At 42.4% G+C, this 14,997-nt stretch overlaps 1 protein-coding gene across 1 annotated transcript; it reads left to right on the top strand.

The window, feature by feature from the left end:
- Positions 1–2,056: 2,056 nt before the first annotated feature.
- LOC146755909 (uncharacterized) lies at positions 2,057–3,098 on the top strand. The gene has a single exon (XM_085525130.1). The coding sequence runs from the start codon at positions 2,147–2,149 to the stop codon at positions 3,002–3,004; it is 858 nt and encodes a 285-aa protein (XP_085381256.1). The 5' UTR covers positions 2,057–2,146; the 3' UTR covers positions 3,005–3,098.
- Positions 3,099–14,997: the final 11,899 nt, after the last annotated feature.

Here is a 14,997-nt window from a genome sequence, read left to right as displayed (position 1 = left end):
TTTGCATCAGTTTAAGGGCAAAGTTCTTCTAGTTCAGAAGAGAGCAAGCAGTGCGTCATAGAATGGCTCAGGTTGGAAAGGACCTTAAAGAAAATCCAGTTCTAATTCTCCTTAATATTCTTAATATTTTTTTCCCCACTGAAAAGGACCGTGCTTAGTAGAAAAAGGTTTAGATACCAGTCCCATGAGGTCCTTCGACAGTGCTAGTACTTATTTTTCTCCTTCACAAGGTCATTTAAATTTCAAACATTAATTGACGTGGTCCTTCATGTCAAAAGGAAACAAACTTGTTGTCACTCAGTCCATAGGTTTCAGATTACTTCTCAATGAAACATCTTCTTAGACATTTTATATACATTCACCCAAAATGGTACATGAAAAGAGGTAGATGTTCCTATCTTCAAGGAGCTTAATTCATCTTGCATTTTATACCCCTCTGGACAGGAATTAAATAAAAAATACCCAAAAAGAAGCATAGAACTTTCATATGACACGGGAGGAAGAAGGCCCAAAATGAAATTATACTCCAAATAGAACAGAAATACAAGCAAGCACTAGCGAGGGGACAGTTCATCTTTTTGCAGTAGAATTTTCACCTTCAGCCAGGAATTGCTGCCCCTGAGCCTTCAAAGCTAGCTGAAAGAGAGAAGCCTCAAAACCACTTGCTGGGAGACAGCATCAATTCAGCCACAACTCAAATAGGACAGTCCTTATGCAAGTCACAAGGCAAGTCTGATACTCAGTAGCACTTTGAAAGCAGTAACAAAACATCCATTCACTTATGTGGGTGCCATTTTCTACATAGTGCCAGTACAGCATTCAATTGGGCGATATTCTGTGACAGTAGATATGCTCTCCATACAAGTGAAGGTGTAAGAATCATAAAGTACCTTTGTCTGGAGATCAGCTAGAGCTGAACTGTTGTTGGTAATGCACTACATTTTCTCCACTGAGTGCTAATAACTTGATGTATGTGCATTTGACTTCTGTTTTGTATCTCTTCCAAAACAGAAAAACAAGACACTGGATGTAAGAAGTAACTTTTTTACTCTAAGATAAATCTACTCCAAGATGGCTTATGAAAATGGCTAAAGCACAGTGTTATGTACAGGAATAAAATTTATATACTTACTAATAAAAACATCACTTTACTAAAAAACAGAAAAAAAAAATATTTTTAATCTTCCATAATAAAAAACCATGTAACTTTCCTTTACACCAGCAGCATATGTCCAACTAAATACTTGGATAGAAAATTGTTTCTTATTTTACCTTCTTCAAACTACTTGATAAACAAATCTTAAAACAGATTCCATACACTGGCAGTGAAAATTCATTAACAAAGGTTTCCCTCAGCATCTAAATCAGAGTGATCGTGGGTAACACAAAATCATAGATTCATGAAGGCCGAAAAAGATCTCCAAGATCACCAACTTCAAGAGACAGAGGGAAGCAGGAAATTTTATTGAATAATAAAACGTGCAGCACGTGAGGCTGGCGCATAGTGATGAGCAAGCAGTGGATGACGGCGTCGCTGTGGGACGGGTGGTGATGTCCCCCAGTGAAGGCGAGGCCCAGCAACACGGCCAAGCCCTGGTCTGTGACATCTCCGTGCGATGGATTGTGACTGCTTGGCCCACACTGCTCCAATGCGGGCGCAGCAGCCCAGCCCAGCAGTTCGTGCCTGGCCTCCAACCGAGCGAGTGTGCGAGGACTGGAGTGTGGACAGGGCGAGTTTTGGAGCTGGAACGTGATCTGGGTGTTGCTTGCGCAGCACTCAGCCGCCGTCCCAGAGCCTCTTGAGCTGTACCCCGACCCTGCTGGTTGCAGGCGTCTGGGACATCTAGGAGAGGAGCGTGCAGCAGCGCAGGTGGGCAGCGTGGCAATGCCTGACGCCAGAAGCTGGGGGTGCTTCTTGAGGGCCCCTCCCCAGGCTGGCCTATGCCCGTGGGGACATGGCCTCCGCAGTGGCAGGAGGGGAACAGGGACCGGGAGGGTTTGCTGATGAGAGACTGGGACAGTGAGTGACCGTGGCCTCTCTCTGTCTTTTGCAGTTGGTGACACCGTCTTTCTGCCTGCTGCAGCACCTGTGAGGGGAGCAGCTTCCCGACCTCAGCTCTCCCCAGCCCACCGAACAGCCCGGGCCATGGATGCAACATCCGACTGGACCTGCCCCATCTGTGGGCAAGTACGGGAGGATGTGGCTTACGTGACCCCCTGCCAGCACCAGCTGTGCTACGGCTGTGCCGTCTGGTGGGCACAGAAGAAACCGAGTTGTGCCGTATGCGGGCACAAAGTCGCCACCATCCGATACTCGGTGAGGTCGGACGAGGATTACCTGGAGTGTGCTGTCCCGCAGCCCGCAGCGCACTCAGGTGACGGCCTGCAGGACGAGCAGGGGCCTGCAGAGCCGGTGCTCATCCCAGCTGAGCACAACTTCCCAGCCGAGGTCTGGGCTGCCTTCTTCCAGCAACATCCGGAAGACCTCGGACCCCTGCTCCGATGGCTGCAGGGAGAGATCCAGCAGGTGTCCAGCGACGACTGGTGGGAAGTCTACGTGGCACAGTGCACCACCGTGAACTTCCTGTGCCAGCACGGGCTGGACCAGGAGGCCTTGGTGCAGGCGCTGCAGATGACCACCAGTGGTGACGTGGTGCCCTTCGTCAGAAGGCTCATCGGCATCGCTGCAGCCCTGTACGGCCCCACCATCCGCCACCAGCTGGACCACCAGGACACCCGTGCTGCTGGAGGGAGGGAGGACAGTCCTGCAGCCAGCACCAGCACCAGCACCTCCCATCAGGAGCCTCCTGCCTCGGGCCCAGGCCGCTCCACCAGCACCGCAGGGCCCAGCACGGAGCCAGGGCAGGCGGCCACAGCGGGTCCCTCTTCCCAGGGCAGCGACCGCTCGTCTGGGGGGCCCCGGCGCCCCCCGAAGAGGAAGGCCCGCAGCAGCCCCCAGGACTCTGCGCCGCCCTGCAAGAGGCGGCCCCGGCGGCGGCACTAGGCCGGCACCGCAATGCCGTCACAGCACGGCTCCGGCGGGCCGGGAGCCCAACATCTGCCTCTCGGCCTGCTGCTTATAATACCTAATAAACATCCCTTAAAACTTAGAACAAAAAGTCTCTGTGTTTTTGACAAGACTGCTGGCGTTGCTGTTCCTACCCATGCTGCCCATGCTGCTTTCTCCATATTTCTGTCCTTACAGATAGAGGGTGTTAAATTTCATCTTTGAAATTTATGACCGTAAATCAGCACTCCTGATATTACTAATAAAAGAGACAAAGACCCTAATAAGCAGAAGATGGACCGATTATGATTGCATGTGATGACACTGCGTGATGACATCACAAAATCAGACCCCGTCCCAAACCATCCCACTGTGAGTAATGCAGGAACTCATCAGAGGAAGGAAAACACATGGAACACTAAAGAATCAAACTCCAATCCAATAGCAGCACATAGCCTTGAGTGATACCCTTGATTTTTGAAACATTTAAGTTACATCATGATCTTTTTTTACTTGAATCCCCCGATTTTTTTAAAATGGAGAACAGCTTCATATGTGATACCTCAATTTGCTTTTAAAAAAACTCCAAATAGCACGAGGCTCCTGTGGCTGTTCAAGGGAACACAGGAAAAATGAGAATTAATCTCGTATTATTCAATGAAGTGAAACACCGTAGCAAGCACACCTGTAATATACTTTCTGCCCAGTTCAGCAGCCCAACCAGCTTCAACAGGGATGAGGTGCCAACCATGGCAGAAGAGCTGCATCTATTCCACCTTCATTGTGGATCATGCATCATCTGGTGAGGAACTGGCAGAGCCTACGGCAGGGCCCTGTGGCATCAGCCCATCTGGGGGGGACCCAGTGAGCCTCCCACAGGAAGGCCAGTAACTACTAGGATCTGCCATCACCAAGGAAGACTCCACCCCACCAGCAGCAGCAATACAACAGTGGTGGAGCTGGCAAGACTGGGGCTGTGTGGCAGCTGGGACACAAATCAGCTCCCATGGACTCCTGTCATTGCTGTCCACTTCCACCATGGAAATCAAGCAGAAACAGAGATGCAGAATCGTGTTGGTGCTGCCAACAGCATAGTGGTCATTGCCTCCCTACCCCAAATGCTTTCTCCCCTTTTTCCTGCTGCTGTGCCACTGTTACATTTCAGGCAGGATCCCCGTGGGTCTCAGTGAAGGGAAGAGCAAATTTCTGCAACTGAGGAGAAAAATCACCAGGCTCTTTCATAGATGGTGCCAACCATCTGGACAGTAAGTCAGAGTTCTGCTGGACACTAGGCAGAACCAGCAGGGAGCCCTGGCCACTAAGGTGAATGGTGTCCTGGGCTACATGAGGGCAAGTGCTGCCAGCAAGTGAAAGGTGGTGATCCTGCCCCTCTGCTCAGCTCCCAAATGCTGCACCTAGAGTTAGGCAGCCTAGCACATGATGGGATAAAGATGCCAAATTCTGTGATGTCTCTTTGTGGATCTAGTTCAGCTTTACAGAAAGAAAAGGCCACAAGCGTAAAAACGAATCAAGTTGGCCTAATTTTATTATGAACTTGCATCAAGAGTGGGAGCAAGACAAGAAAAAGCCACCAAGAAAATGTAAGGAAATAGATTCTGGTAAAATACACTTTTCTTTTTGATATCTGCAACATATGCATGTAGTGCAGAGCCAACAAAATCCATCAAATTCAGCAATGGCTGCATACATGACCATGCATATGTTGATTCACAAAATAAATAAGAAATCCTAGTTCAATTCTGCATCTGATGACGGTACTCATATTAGCAAACAACTCTCTGGATACCGAAAATAGATTATTTCCTTCCTCACATAGCCACCTTGGATATTTGAAAAACATTACCACATCCCACCCTGTCACCTTCCCTCTATGCTGAGAAATTGCTTCATTCAGGTGTGTCTTTCCCACTTTGATTATTCTCTTCTGTGAGCTCTCTATAGTTTGTTCACATCTTTCTTTAGCGTGATATCCAAAACTGAGTAAACCACACCAGGTGAAGAGTTTGGCAGTATCTCAGGTACTCAGCAAAGCAATTACTTCCCATTTCTGCATCCTAGAATTATCTTCTTTTGTTTGTTTGCTTTGTGTGGGGAGGTGACTTTACAAGCTTCCCCTTCCTATTGGTCTGTTTTCCAAAATGCTTATCAGTCTTATCAGTTTGCATAGATCAGCAACTGCAAAGTGCACAGCTGTAAAGAGTATTTTTCCTACTTTCTCTTGAAACTTTGAGACATTTACTTTAACTGTACAGCTACATGATCTTTCAATGTATTCTCATGCACATTTCTCCCTTTCATTCTCAACATGCAATATGTGGATTACTTTATTATTTCACAGATTTCAGCTGACCAATACCACTTGCAGTAAAAGAATCTCCTTACATGTACATACATAGATACTTATACCTATGTACACTCCACATATATGACGCATACAAGTTTTCACATTTATGTATACACGCACTTAGATATTGTGAATGCAACCCTATTCCATACCTTGTATTTGCTTATTATATTATTGCATTGCTGACAGCTCAAATGCAATATTCTTTCCAAAAATTTGCTCGCAATGGCAATTACACAAGACATTATTTGGAGTCCTGAAGGAGGAAAGGAATAGAGTTAAATACGCTTGAGAAATACATCCATGAAAATAATCAAGCCTGGATTTTTCCATGACAGAAGGCATGCTTAACACAAGGAAGAGTGCAGAGGCTGACATAAATTCGCCCCTAAAGGCCACTTTAAAGTCCTTGCTCACTTTCAGACTAGGACTCCTGTGGAAGTTACGTTTCCTCTGGGCTCAGTGATGGCCCTCTGCACGAAGGGAAGTTCAGCCACCTAGGATGACCCCTGTACCACTGCAATCACACCATGCTGTAGAAGCAGCCCAAAGGAGAAAGTCCAAGATATGCATCAGTGGGATTGTTGGGAAAGCAGACCTAACTTAATGTCACTTTGTATAAGAATGAAAATAAAAGGTCTTTCTTATACGTGGTAGCAAAAAGAGAATACAAAAGGGTCCTGTACACTTCAGACACTCATCAGCAGCATGGGGTAAGTGGTTCAGGGCTGCTCTTCCTGGTTTAGAACTGAGGCTCCCTCTCCAGGCATATTTACAGCCAGAGAGAAGAGCTGTAAAGAAACCACCAAATCACTTCTGTTTTGACAAAAATAAACTACCAGAAACTTTCAAACAGCTTTGTTGTATCTTTTCCTTCAATTGCTGCATGCGTCAACAGGAAGACTTATCTCCTCAACTGGGTATTGGATTAAGCTCATATAAGCAGAAATAAAAGAGGAAATCATAATCATGTGAGGCCTAAAATACTTGGCCTCCTGGTCTCTGGAAAGACAAGTCCCATTTATCAACAGGAGGCAGTTTTATAACCCGGAACAAACTTAGGTCAGTGGTAATATTTGTAGGCATGTACCCACACAGCAATAAAAAGGTTAAAATACTTCAGTGGTGCGGCTATAAGAACTCCAACAATTTTCATTTCCCTGGCCTTTCCTTAGAAAGATTCTGGGAGATGTACCCCCTGGAGTATAAATTAAGGAATAAAATCTCTAAGCTTGTACAAGCACTCTCTGGATATTATTGGTACAAGATAGAAGAGGAAACAAGTAATGTTCAAGAGTAAAAACAATGCTGTGGTTAATCAAACTGGGGTGGGGAGGGGAAGAATCCTTCTTGTCTTCAGTATAACTGTGGCATTTACTTTTTTTTTAATGTGAAATATGTCTTCCCCACAAGAGACTTAGGACTGACAATTATAAGAGGAAAAAGAATGTTTTAACACTTTATATTCTTATAAATCAGTGTTTGTCTGTGATGTTAAACCCCTCCTGCCTTATGAATCACCAGCCTTACAGGTAGAGCAGAGCATTCCAGAAGAACCCCAGACTCATCTTAAATTGGACCATAAACCCATTCATGCATCAACTGTATGGAAAATGTCCTCACATAAAGCAAATGAATGGAATAACACTCATTCAGCCATCACAAAGAGGAACTTGATGCATTTAAAATGACAAGCTAACAGAGCCATCAGCAGCCAAAACTAAGAAGCTTAGTTTCTACAAAGTTTTGATCCAAAGCACAGCTCTGCACTCTGTGTGCATTTTCCAAGGATTTTCGCTTTGTGGGAGCACGCACAAGACCCATCTTCTTCAATGAGACACCTCTGCTCAAGAAACTAATGTGAACTCATTCTTTTTTATTATTCTACCTCTCCATCAGTTAATTGGGTCAGGAGGTAGTTAGGAGGGAGAGAGGAAGAAAAAGACATAGCAGCAAGTGCAGCACAAGCGCACGGTTTTCATTTAGTTTTCAGTGATCTTCTACAGGAAAAAGAAGAATTGTAATCACTGTCCTTACTTAGCAAACCACAGAAAACTGAGGAACCATGGTCTGAGCTAACATTATACATTCAGTTCACCAGGTTCACTTAGGAAGACCAGAAAAAGTCTCCTGTACGCTGAAAATAGTAAACAGCTGAGCCCACACGATTACTTTCCCTCTTTCTTGCCTTTCTATGCCTTTCATATCATTCATGGAATATCATTTCCATTCCTGCAAAACCAGCTGGGCTTTGTGCAGCATCAGCAGCAGCTCAAGCAGACAGAGGAAAATCAGCCTTGTTAACAGCACAGGACCAAGGCAAATCTTGGTTTTCATTTGCTCATAAAACACCTGAGATTCACTCTGCAAAGAGAGGCGGAAATCTCAGGGAGCAAACTGTGGGGTCCTATCACCAGGGGAAAATGTATCCTTTTACAATTCATGGGATCTGAACAGATGTCCAGAAAATTAACTTACTAATGTTGCTGGACCCATAGCTGGTTCTTTCACCTCCCTGCAGTCCTACTTTTGCCGTGCCTCTGTGTTTGCCTGGGTAAGGCACTTTGCTTTCCATCTGCAAAGCATCAGTCCCATGCAGTCCCTGCCAGGCTGAAGCCCTTGCTGTTGTTTCTCGCTACATGAAAAGAGTGGCTGGATCCAGAAGACAGAAAATGGAGCAAAAACACCTGCGTGTGCTGTGTGCCAAACCAAACTGCAACAGAACTTCATTAAAAGTTTTCAGCCTGAAAGGTAACTCCCATTTTACCACAGTGTCAAGAAACATTTTTTCAGTAGGACCACAGTCACAGTACCAGGCACATGGCTCAGTGAAACAACAAAATCCCATTGGATTTTGCTGCTTCCCTTGCTTTTTCATTTTTTTAACCACTTTTATGTTCAATGTGTCTACTCTAAAGGGCAGAGATTTGAAACAGTTGGTTCTATGTCCTACTTATTAGAGTCCTTTAAGTTACACAGTATGCACAGTGAGCTTAATTATGAGACAATGATAGGAAATTAAATTTTTCCAAAGAGCAGTAGATGTTAAAAATGAAAATGTGATGTTTAATTTGCAAATGGACTAAAAATGTGAATTATTAATGGAAGAAGTAACTCAACTTATAGTGGTCTCAAAGATAATGGCTCTATTATTTTTTAAAACCGATATACTATTAGTCCTGCATTGGCTAATAAATAAAAATAAGCAGCAAGACCAGCAAAACCACTAACAACCTCCCATTACAGGAAGGAATGCTGCAAAAATAAGATGCATAGGCAAGGATGATTAATACCAGCGTAAGGGAGCATGCACTTTGTGTAGACCTCCACGTTTAGAAGAAACTCTGAACAGTATGGACACCTGTGATATTCTCACCCCAGACAATTAATCAGACCAATGTACTTCAAGAGAAAAATTGACCAGATGTGAAGGGGTCTGGAGCACCAGCCAAAACTGAGAGATTCTACGTACCCAGCAACAGTGTTTGTGCTCACTGGGTCATTCTTGCCAAAAGTTGGAGTGCAAAAGAGCTTCTAATACTAGCAAATAAAAGTTGGTTCACCATAGAGTAAAAAAATATATATATAACAATGACTGGGGAATCTTTGTTGAAGCTGAACATCCTGGCCTCCTTCCCTGTGTTCCACAGGAAAAAGATTGTTTGTTATCAGAATGCCTTTATAAGAAGAGTCATAAATTCATTACAACCATGCAAGAAATATCTCTATCACATCACTGTCTGTAAGCTAATTGTACAAGACTCCATTCATGTTAAACACAAGGAAGACAAACCAAGAAAACACTGAAATAGCTTCAAAAAAGAAACAGAAACCCAGTCGCGCCGCTATGCGGTAGAAATTCCTTCAAATCTGATAAGGTACTAAAATCTCTGATAAAAACAGTAATGGCCAGAAGGGTGACAGAATTTCTGATACACCTGTCACAGTGCACTGAGACATGAGCAAACTACAACCCTGCTCAGTTTAAGACTCTTGGGAAGCAGATCACAGGATAAAAATCCAAGTACATAACGTCTTTTTGTTACTGTTGTCAATCAGACTGCATCTTTTAAAAAGTACATGTAGCTGGTCACAGAACAATTATATCCAATTTTATTAAAATAAAGAGAAAATGCTCCTCAGAATAACACTATCTATAAGCTCTTCAAAAAGTAGTAACATAATTCAAGGAAATACGACTTTTACTATCTTCCCTTCAGAGAAAACCAATGTAGATGTTACTGCTTACTTTGTCCTCGATAAGGAAAACTATGAAAGCACAGAATCATTAAATGCCTTGTGTTAGAAGGGACATCAAGGATCACCAACTTCCAACGCCCCACTGCAGGCAGGGTTGCCAGCCACTAGATGCTGGTAAACGCTTCAGCATCACCGAATAGGTTTCACACATAAAATTCTTTCCAAAAATTTCCCAGAATTTCCAAGGGGAAAGCACTGGAAGTGTCTGCACCAATACTGGCAGAGTTTGATTTCAGTAAATTAAAATGTTTCTCCTCCCTCTGTGCTCACACTCTAATAAAACACATCTGGAAAATAGTGAAAATATTCAGAGAAGCAAAATTTTCTTTGATTATGATGATTCATTGAAAGCGAAATCAAATCTGTTATTAGCCATTAGAGTCTAAACGCTATGATGAATGTCTGGGATTTACATGGCACTTTGCATCTTCAGAGTACTGTAATTAATTACTCTTAAACTGTGAGGCATTGTTTTCACACAAGGCTCTCTCCAAGACCAACTAGATGTTAATTATAAGGGCCCCTCTCCTCAGATGGCATAATACAGTAAGACTCTGTTCATGTACCTAACACTGATATCAAACAGTGCTCTACTGAACCCTGCAATGACATAGCAGCACTTCTGATGCTTTTTATTAAAATCTCCCTCTAAATATGTTTTAAAGGGTTTTCTTTCTTTTTTTAATAAGAGAAAGCTCCAGAGGGAGCCCATGCACAAAGAATATATACATAAAATGGCTTCCAGACTAATAGTAAAACTGTGTGCAGAAAGTTCTTCAAATCTATTGTTGAGGTTTCAAGGCAATCTATATAGGGAACTATAAATTCCAATATATGGAATAATGCTCCAAAGAACTTTTACAAAACAGGGCTTAACATTGTTTTATTTAGTGCACGTATGTCAATAAACAGAAAGAAAAAACACTACAGAGTTGTAATGGAAAGAATCTCTAATATCAAAGATATTAAATCTCAGATAGAGAAGAGCTCAGGATAGCCTGTGGTTAGTTACTCATGGGAGATGAGAGACATCTAAAAGAAATATTAAAATAACAGTAAGAGATTGGGGGCTGAAGAGGAATGGCTATATTGCAGCACCCCAGGACAAGTATCCAGAAAGCCATCCAGCCAGAAAGCCATCCAACAACAGCCTGCCACAGAATACATCAAGGTAATCAGGTGCACAATGGACTGCTTTTCCACCTCGCCTCTGTCAAGAACTGTTCCATGAAATATATCTTACATTCTGTTCTCACATATACACAATTCATCAGCTTTCTCTGGAACTCCTCTTTCTTCTCTAGCCCTTTCTGACACTGCAGATTAGGCCCTCTCCTAAGGCCTCTTCCTCTCTGTTTCAGTCCCCATGGAATTAAAGAACCAAACCCCTCTACTAGCATTTCACTTTAAGTCTACAGAGAATTTGAGCCAGTTTGGAGACTTAATAAAAAGGTTAACCCAAAGGAGAAAGTGCAAGAAGAGTAAAACAGTGAAGACGAAGATATTTCAGACAATGCCACAATGACATTCCTCTAAGGACTGGTGTTGAGAAGGAGCATCTCATTCCCTTCTCCTCCAGCACTTGCATAACATTTCTCATCTTAATCATTGTGAACCTTCACATCTTCATTTTACAGCCAGGAAAACCCAAAGCTAGAGGTTCAGTAAATGAGTTGTCCCAGATTAGAACACACGTCAGGGAACAAATCAGAAGAACTCCACAGTTACTCTCTCTAGATCCCAGCCTGAGCATTGTTGATCTTAGTGAAATTTGGGCTCTTTCTCTTCAAAATATCCACTATTGCTTTGCTTTGGCTCGAAACTACAAATCCTCCAGCAACTAGTCTTAAGACAATTTACCATATGGGTTCCCTTCTGATATTAAGCGTTCTTCTAACCCCAAACTCTCCAGTGGACTTCAGTTTACAGTTACTGTGGAGTATCAGGCAGCAAGGGCAATAGCAACAGTTCCTCAATGGACATCGATTTTAGCATGCTCTTTGCTAAGAGCAGAGATGCACAAACATACAGATGAACTAAAATAATGCTATTGCTTTGTCTCGTTTGGAAGGGCTACAGGGAAAAAGAAAAAACTACCCGAGTGAAGAATGGAAATATTTGCTATGTTTGACAGGGGAAGCATGATTAAAAAGCACTGACGCTGAAATAATGACTAAACTCTATCAAGACTAACACACACACCAGCTCATACCACAAGTACGTACCACAATTTGTAATGTGGGTAAGAATATATAAAAGCCATCCTGTCTCAAGGCACACCTTATAACTTGTGGCTATTACCATTAAAAAGACATTTCCCAGAATATCTCACAAGACTCAAAGAGGTAGAGTTGCCTATCAATGCATCTCTGGAAATGGGCAGGAATTTAGCCCTGCCAGCAGACGCCCCTACATAACCATCACTTCTCTGCTTGCTTGCTCAGTACTCTCTTGAAATTCCCACCCTACACGAACTTCATTAAGAGTACTTCAACCAGGTGTAGCTTGGGTCAGAACATATTGGGATCCTCCCTTGTGCCTAATTCAGTGGCAGATGAGAGCACTGTCCCTGTAACTCAGGCCTGAAAGGGTCTTGTGGTCTTTCTGTCAGGTTTCAGAAACACACTGCAGAAAATGAACTTAACAGCCCCATTCAAACATGTGAGGTCCCAGGCAGATCAGCAGCAGTGAGGTGAGTCTGGCCCTCCTGGGATCGTTTCGTATTAACAGTTCAACGTGAGTTCCTCCTGTTTCAATCCTTAGCTGCTTTTTTCTTCCTTTTGAAGTTTTGCCCAATCACTTATAATAATAATGAATAATTTACTAAAAGAAAATCAAAGAAAACATAAGTCTGTCTTAATATTGGCATGTCAAATGATGTTTAACAGTTGCTTAGCACCACGGATTTCAGTAGAGCATTTCCTCATCCTCATTAGTGTAAGTCAGAGAAGCAGCAGCAACACAATGAAACATTTGCAGAATTTTCTAAGTGGCTTACTTCATCTAAGAGGAACAGCACTCACTATAATAGGAATGATTATATGTGGATTTAGCTCAATTAAGCATCACCTTGGTAATGCTCTCTCTTTTGTTATCCAAACATCCTTGTGTATGTTTATCAGGACGACTGAAGTTTGCCCAGGAAGCCAAGTTAAATTTCTAGCTTTATAGTTAAAGGAGCCAAGTTTAAAGAAACATTTCAAACACGTACTGGCTGTATTCCCTGACAAATCCCTTCCACCTTTTTTCTGAACCTTACCCACGAAATTAAATATATTAGGTTGCATGATCAGAGAAAGAGTGGCTGGTCATGCATTCCCACTAAGCATACAAGGTACCTATAGAAACTAAGAAAGACTTCTCCCAGGCAGCTGCACAGATAAACTCATTTTTCAGAGTTGTTCTGGACTCTATGCTTCTGTAAAAGATAATACACATTTCCAGATAAAAATCTCATTTCCCATCTGTGCTGCATCCGATGCATCATGACAAACATCTTGAATAAAAAGAAATATAAGGGACTCCTAGAAATAAAGTATAAACTCAAAGGGCATTTGATGGAAACTTCAAGAACAACTTGTGAGTGTTTTTTTCATGTTTTGTATTTGCACCTATGTGGCATATTAACTTGGTACCAGCCTGCACATGCAGACCCCAGAAAATTATGCATGAATGCTCTGTGTCCTATCATTTATAGGGAGCAAGTTCCAAACACACTGCCTACTTTTTCCTTGTCAAATGGCATACACAAGAGGCAGTGTTTACCATATTTATAACACAATGTTCAGGTTTGTAAGGCTTAAATCCTACCTATGGCAGCAAAATTTTTCTGTGCTCAAGTTACTCATGTCCCCTCGTTAACTCTTTACTACAATTGGTGCCTCATGGCAGACAAGCAAAAATCTAAATTCCTGCATTAAGGTGTCATAAATCACAGTGTGGCAGACTCAGATTACACCAGGATTCATGCAGGCTTTTAAAAAATTGCATAGTCAGAATGAGCAAGCTAACTGCTGGGAGGTTAAAAACCATGGCATGTCTTTGCGGCAGCTTTTCCTCTTCTGGTCTGTGTCCGGACAGTTTCTTAAAGCTGATCACACATTCATGTGTTCAAAACTAATAGTGACAAAAGCAAAAAGATAAACAAAGAGACATAGCAAGTTCTCTTAAAGCATTCTGAATTCATAAAAAATTAAGGTGATAAACAAGAAGTACAAAGATCATGCTCCTTTAAAATAAGAAGGCTCATCACGAAAGAAAACTCAAACGACAGTCACCTCACAACAGAAATATCCTGGTTTTCAATGTTTCTTTAACTATTCAAGCGCTCCAACAGCCAATAAGATCAAAACACAATGTATTTTTAGTAAGGTACCCAAATTTGACGTATTTCATAACAAAAACTCTCAGAGAGCATTCTTGTTCTTCTATGTCAGCTACTGCATTTGCATCAGTTTAAGGGCAAAGTTCTTCTAGTTCAGAAGAGAGCAAGCAGTGCGTCATAGAATGGCTCAGGTTGGAAAGGACCTTAAAGAAAATCCAGTTCTAATTCTCCTTAATATTCTTAATATTTTTTTCCCCACTGAAAAGGACCGTGCTTAGTAGAAAAAGGTTTAGATACCAGTCCCATGAGGTCCTTCGACAGTGCTAGTACTTATTTTTCTCCTTCACAAGGTCATTTAAATTTCAAACATTAATTGACGTGGTCCTTCATGTCAAAAGGAAACAAACTTGTTGTCACTCAGTCCATAGGTTTCAGATTACTTCTCAATGAAACATCTTCTTAGACATTTTATATACATTCACCCAAAATGGTACATGAAAAGAGGTAGATGTTCCTATCTTCAAGGAGCTTAATTCATCTTGCATTTTATACCCCTCTGGACAGGAATTAAATAAAAAATACCCAAAAAGAAGCATAGAACTTTCATATGACACGGGAGGAAGAAGGCCCAAAATGAAATTATACTCCAAATAGAACAGAAATACAAGCAAGCACTAGCGAGGGGACAGTTCATCTTTTTGCAGTAGAATTTTCACCTTCAGCCAGGAATTGCTGCCCCTGAGCCTTCAAAGCTAGCTGAAAGAGAGAAGCCTCAAAACCACTTGCTGGGAGACAGCATCAATTCAGCCACAACTCAAATAGGACAGTCCTTATGCAAGTCACAAGGCAAGTCTGATACTCAGTAGCACTTTGAAAGCAGTAACAAAACATCCATTCACTTATGTGGGTGCCATTTTCTACATAGTGCCAGTACAGCATTCAATTGGGCGATATTCTGTGACAGTAGATATGCTCTCCATACAAGTGAAGGTGTAAGAATCATAAAGTACCTTTGTCTGGAGATCAGCTAGAGCTGAACTG

The sequence above is a fragment of the Coturnix japonica genome, chromosome 29 (genome assembly GCF_054131305.1).
Source record: "Coturnix japonica strain WE chromosome 29, WE-NBRP24, whole genome shotgun sequence".
Classification (NCBI taxonomy): domain Eukaryota; kingdom Metazoa; phylum Chordata; class Aves; order Galliformes; family Phasianidae; genus Coturnix; species Coturnix japonica.
Note: the sequence above shows the minus strand (reverse complement) of the source record. Positions and strands in the feature narration are given on the sequence as shown.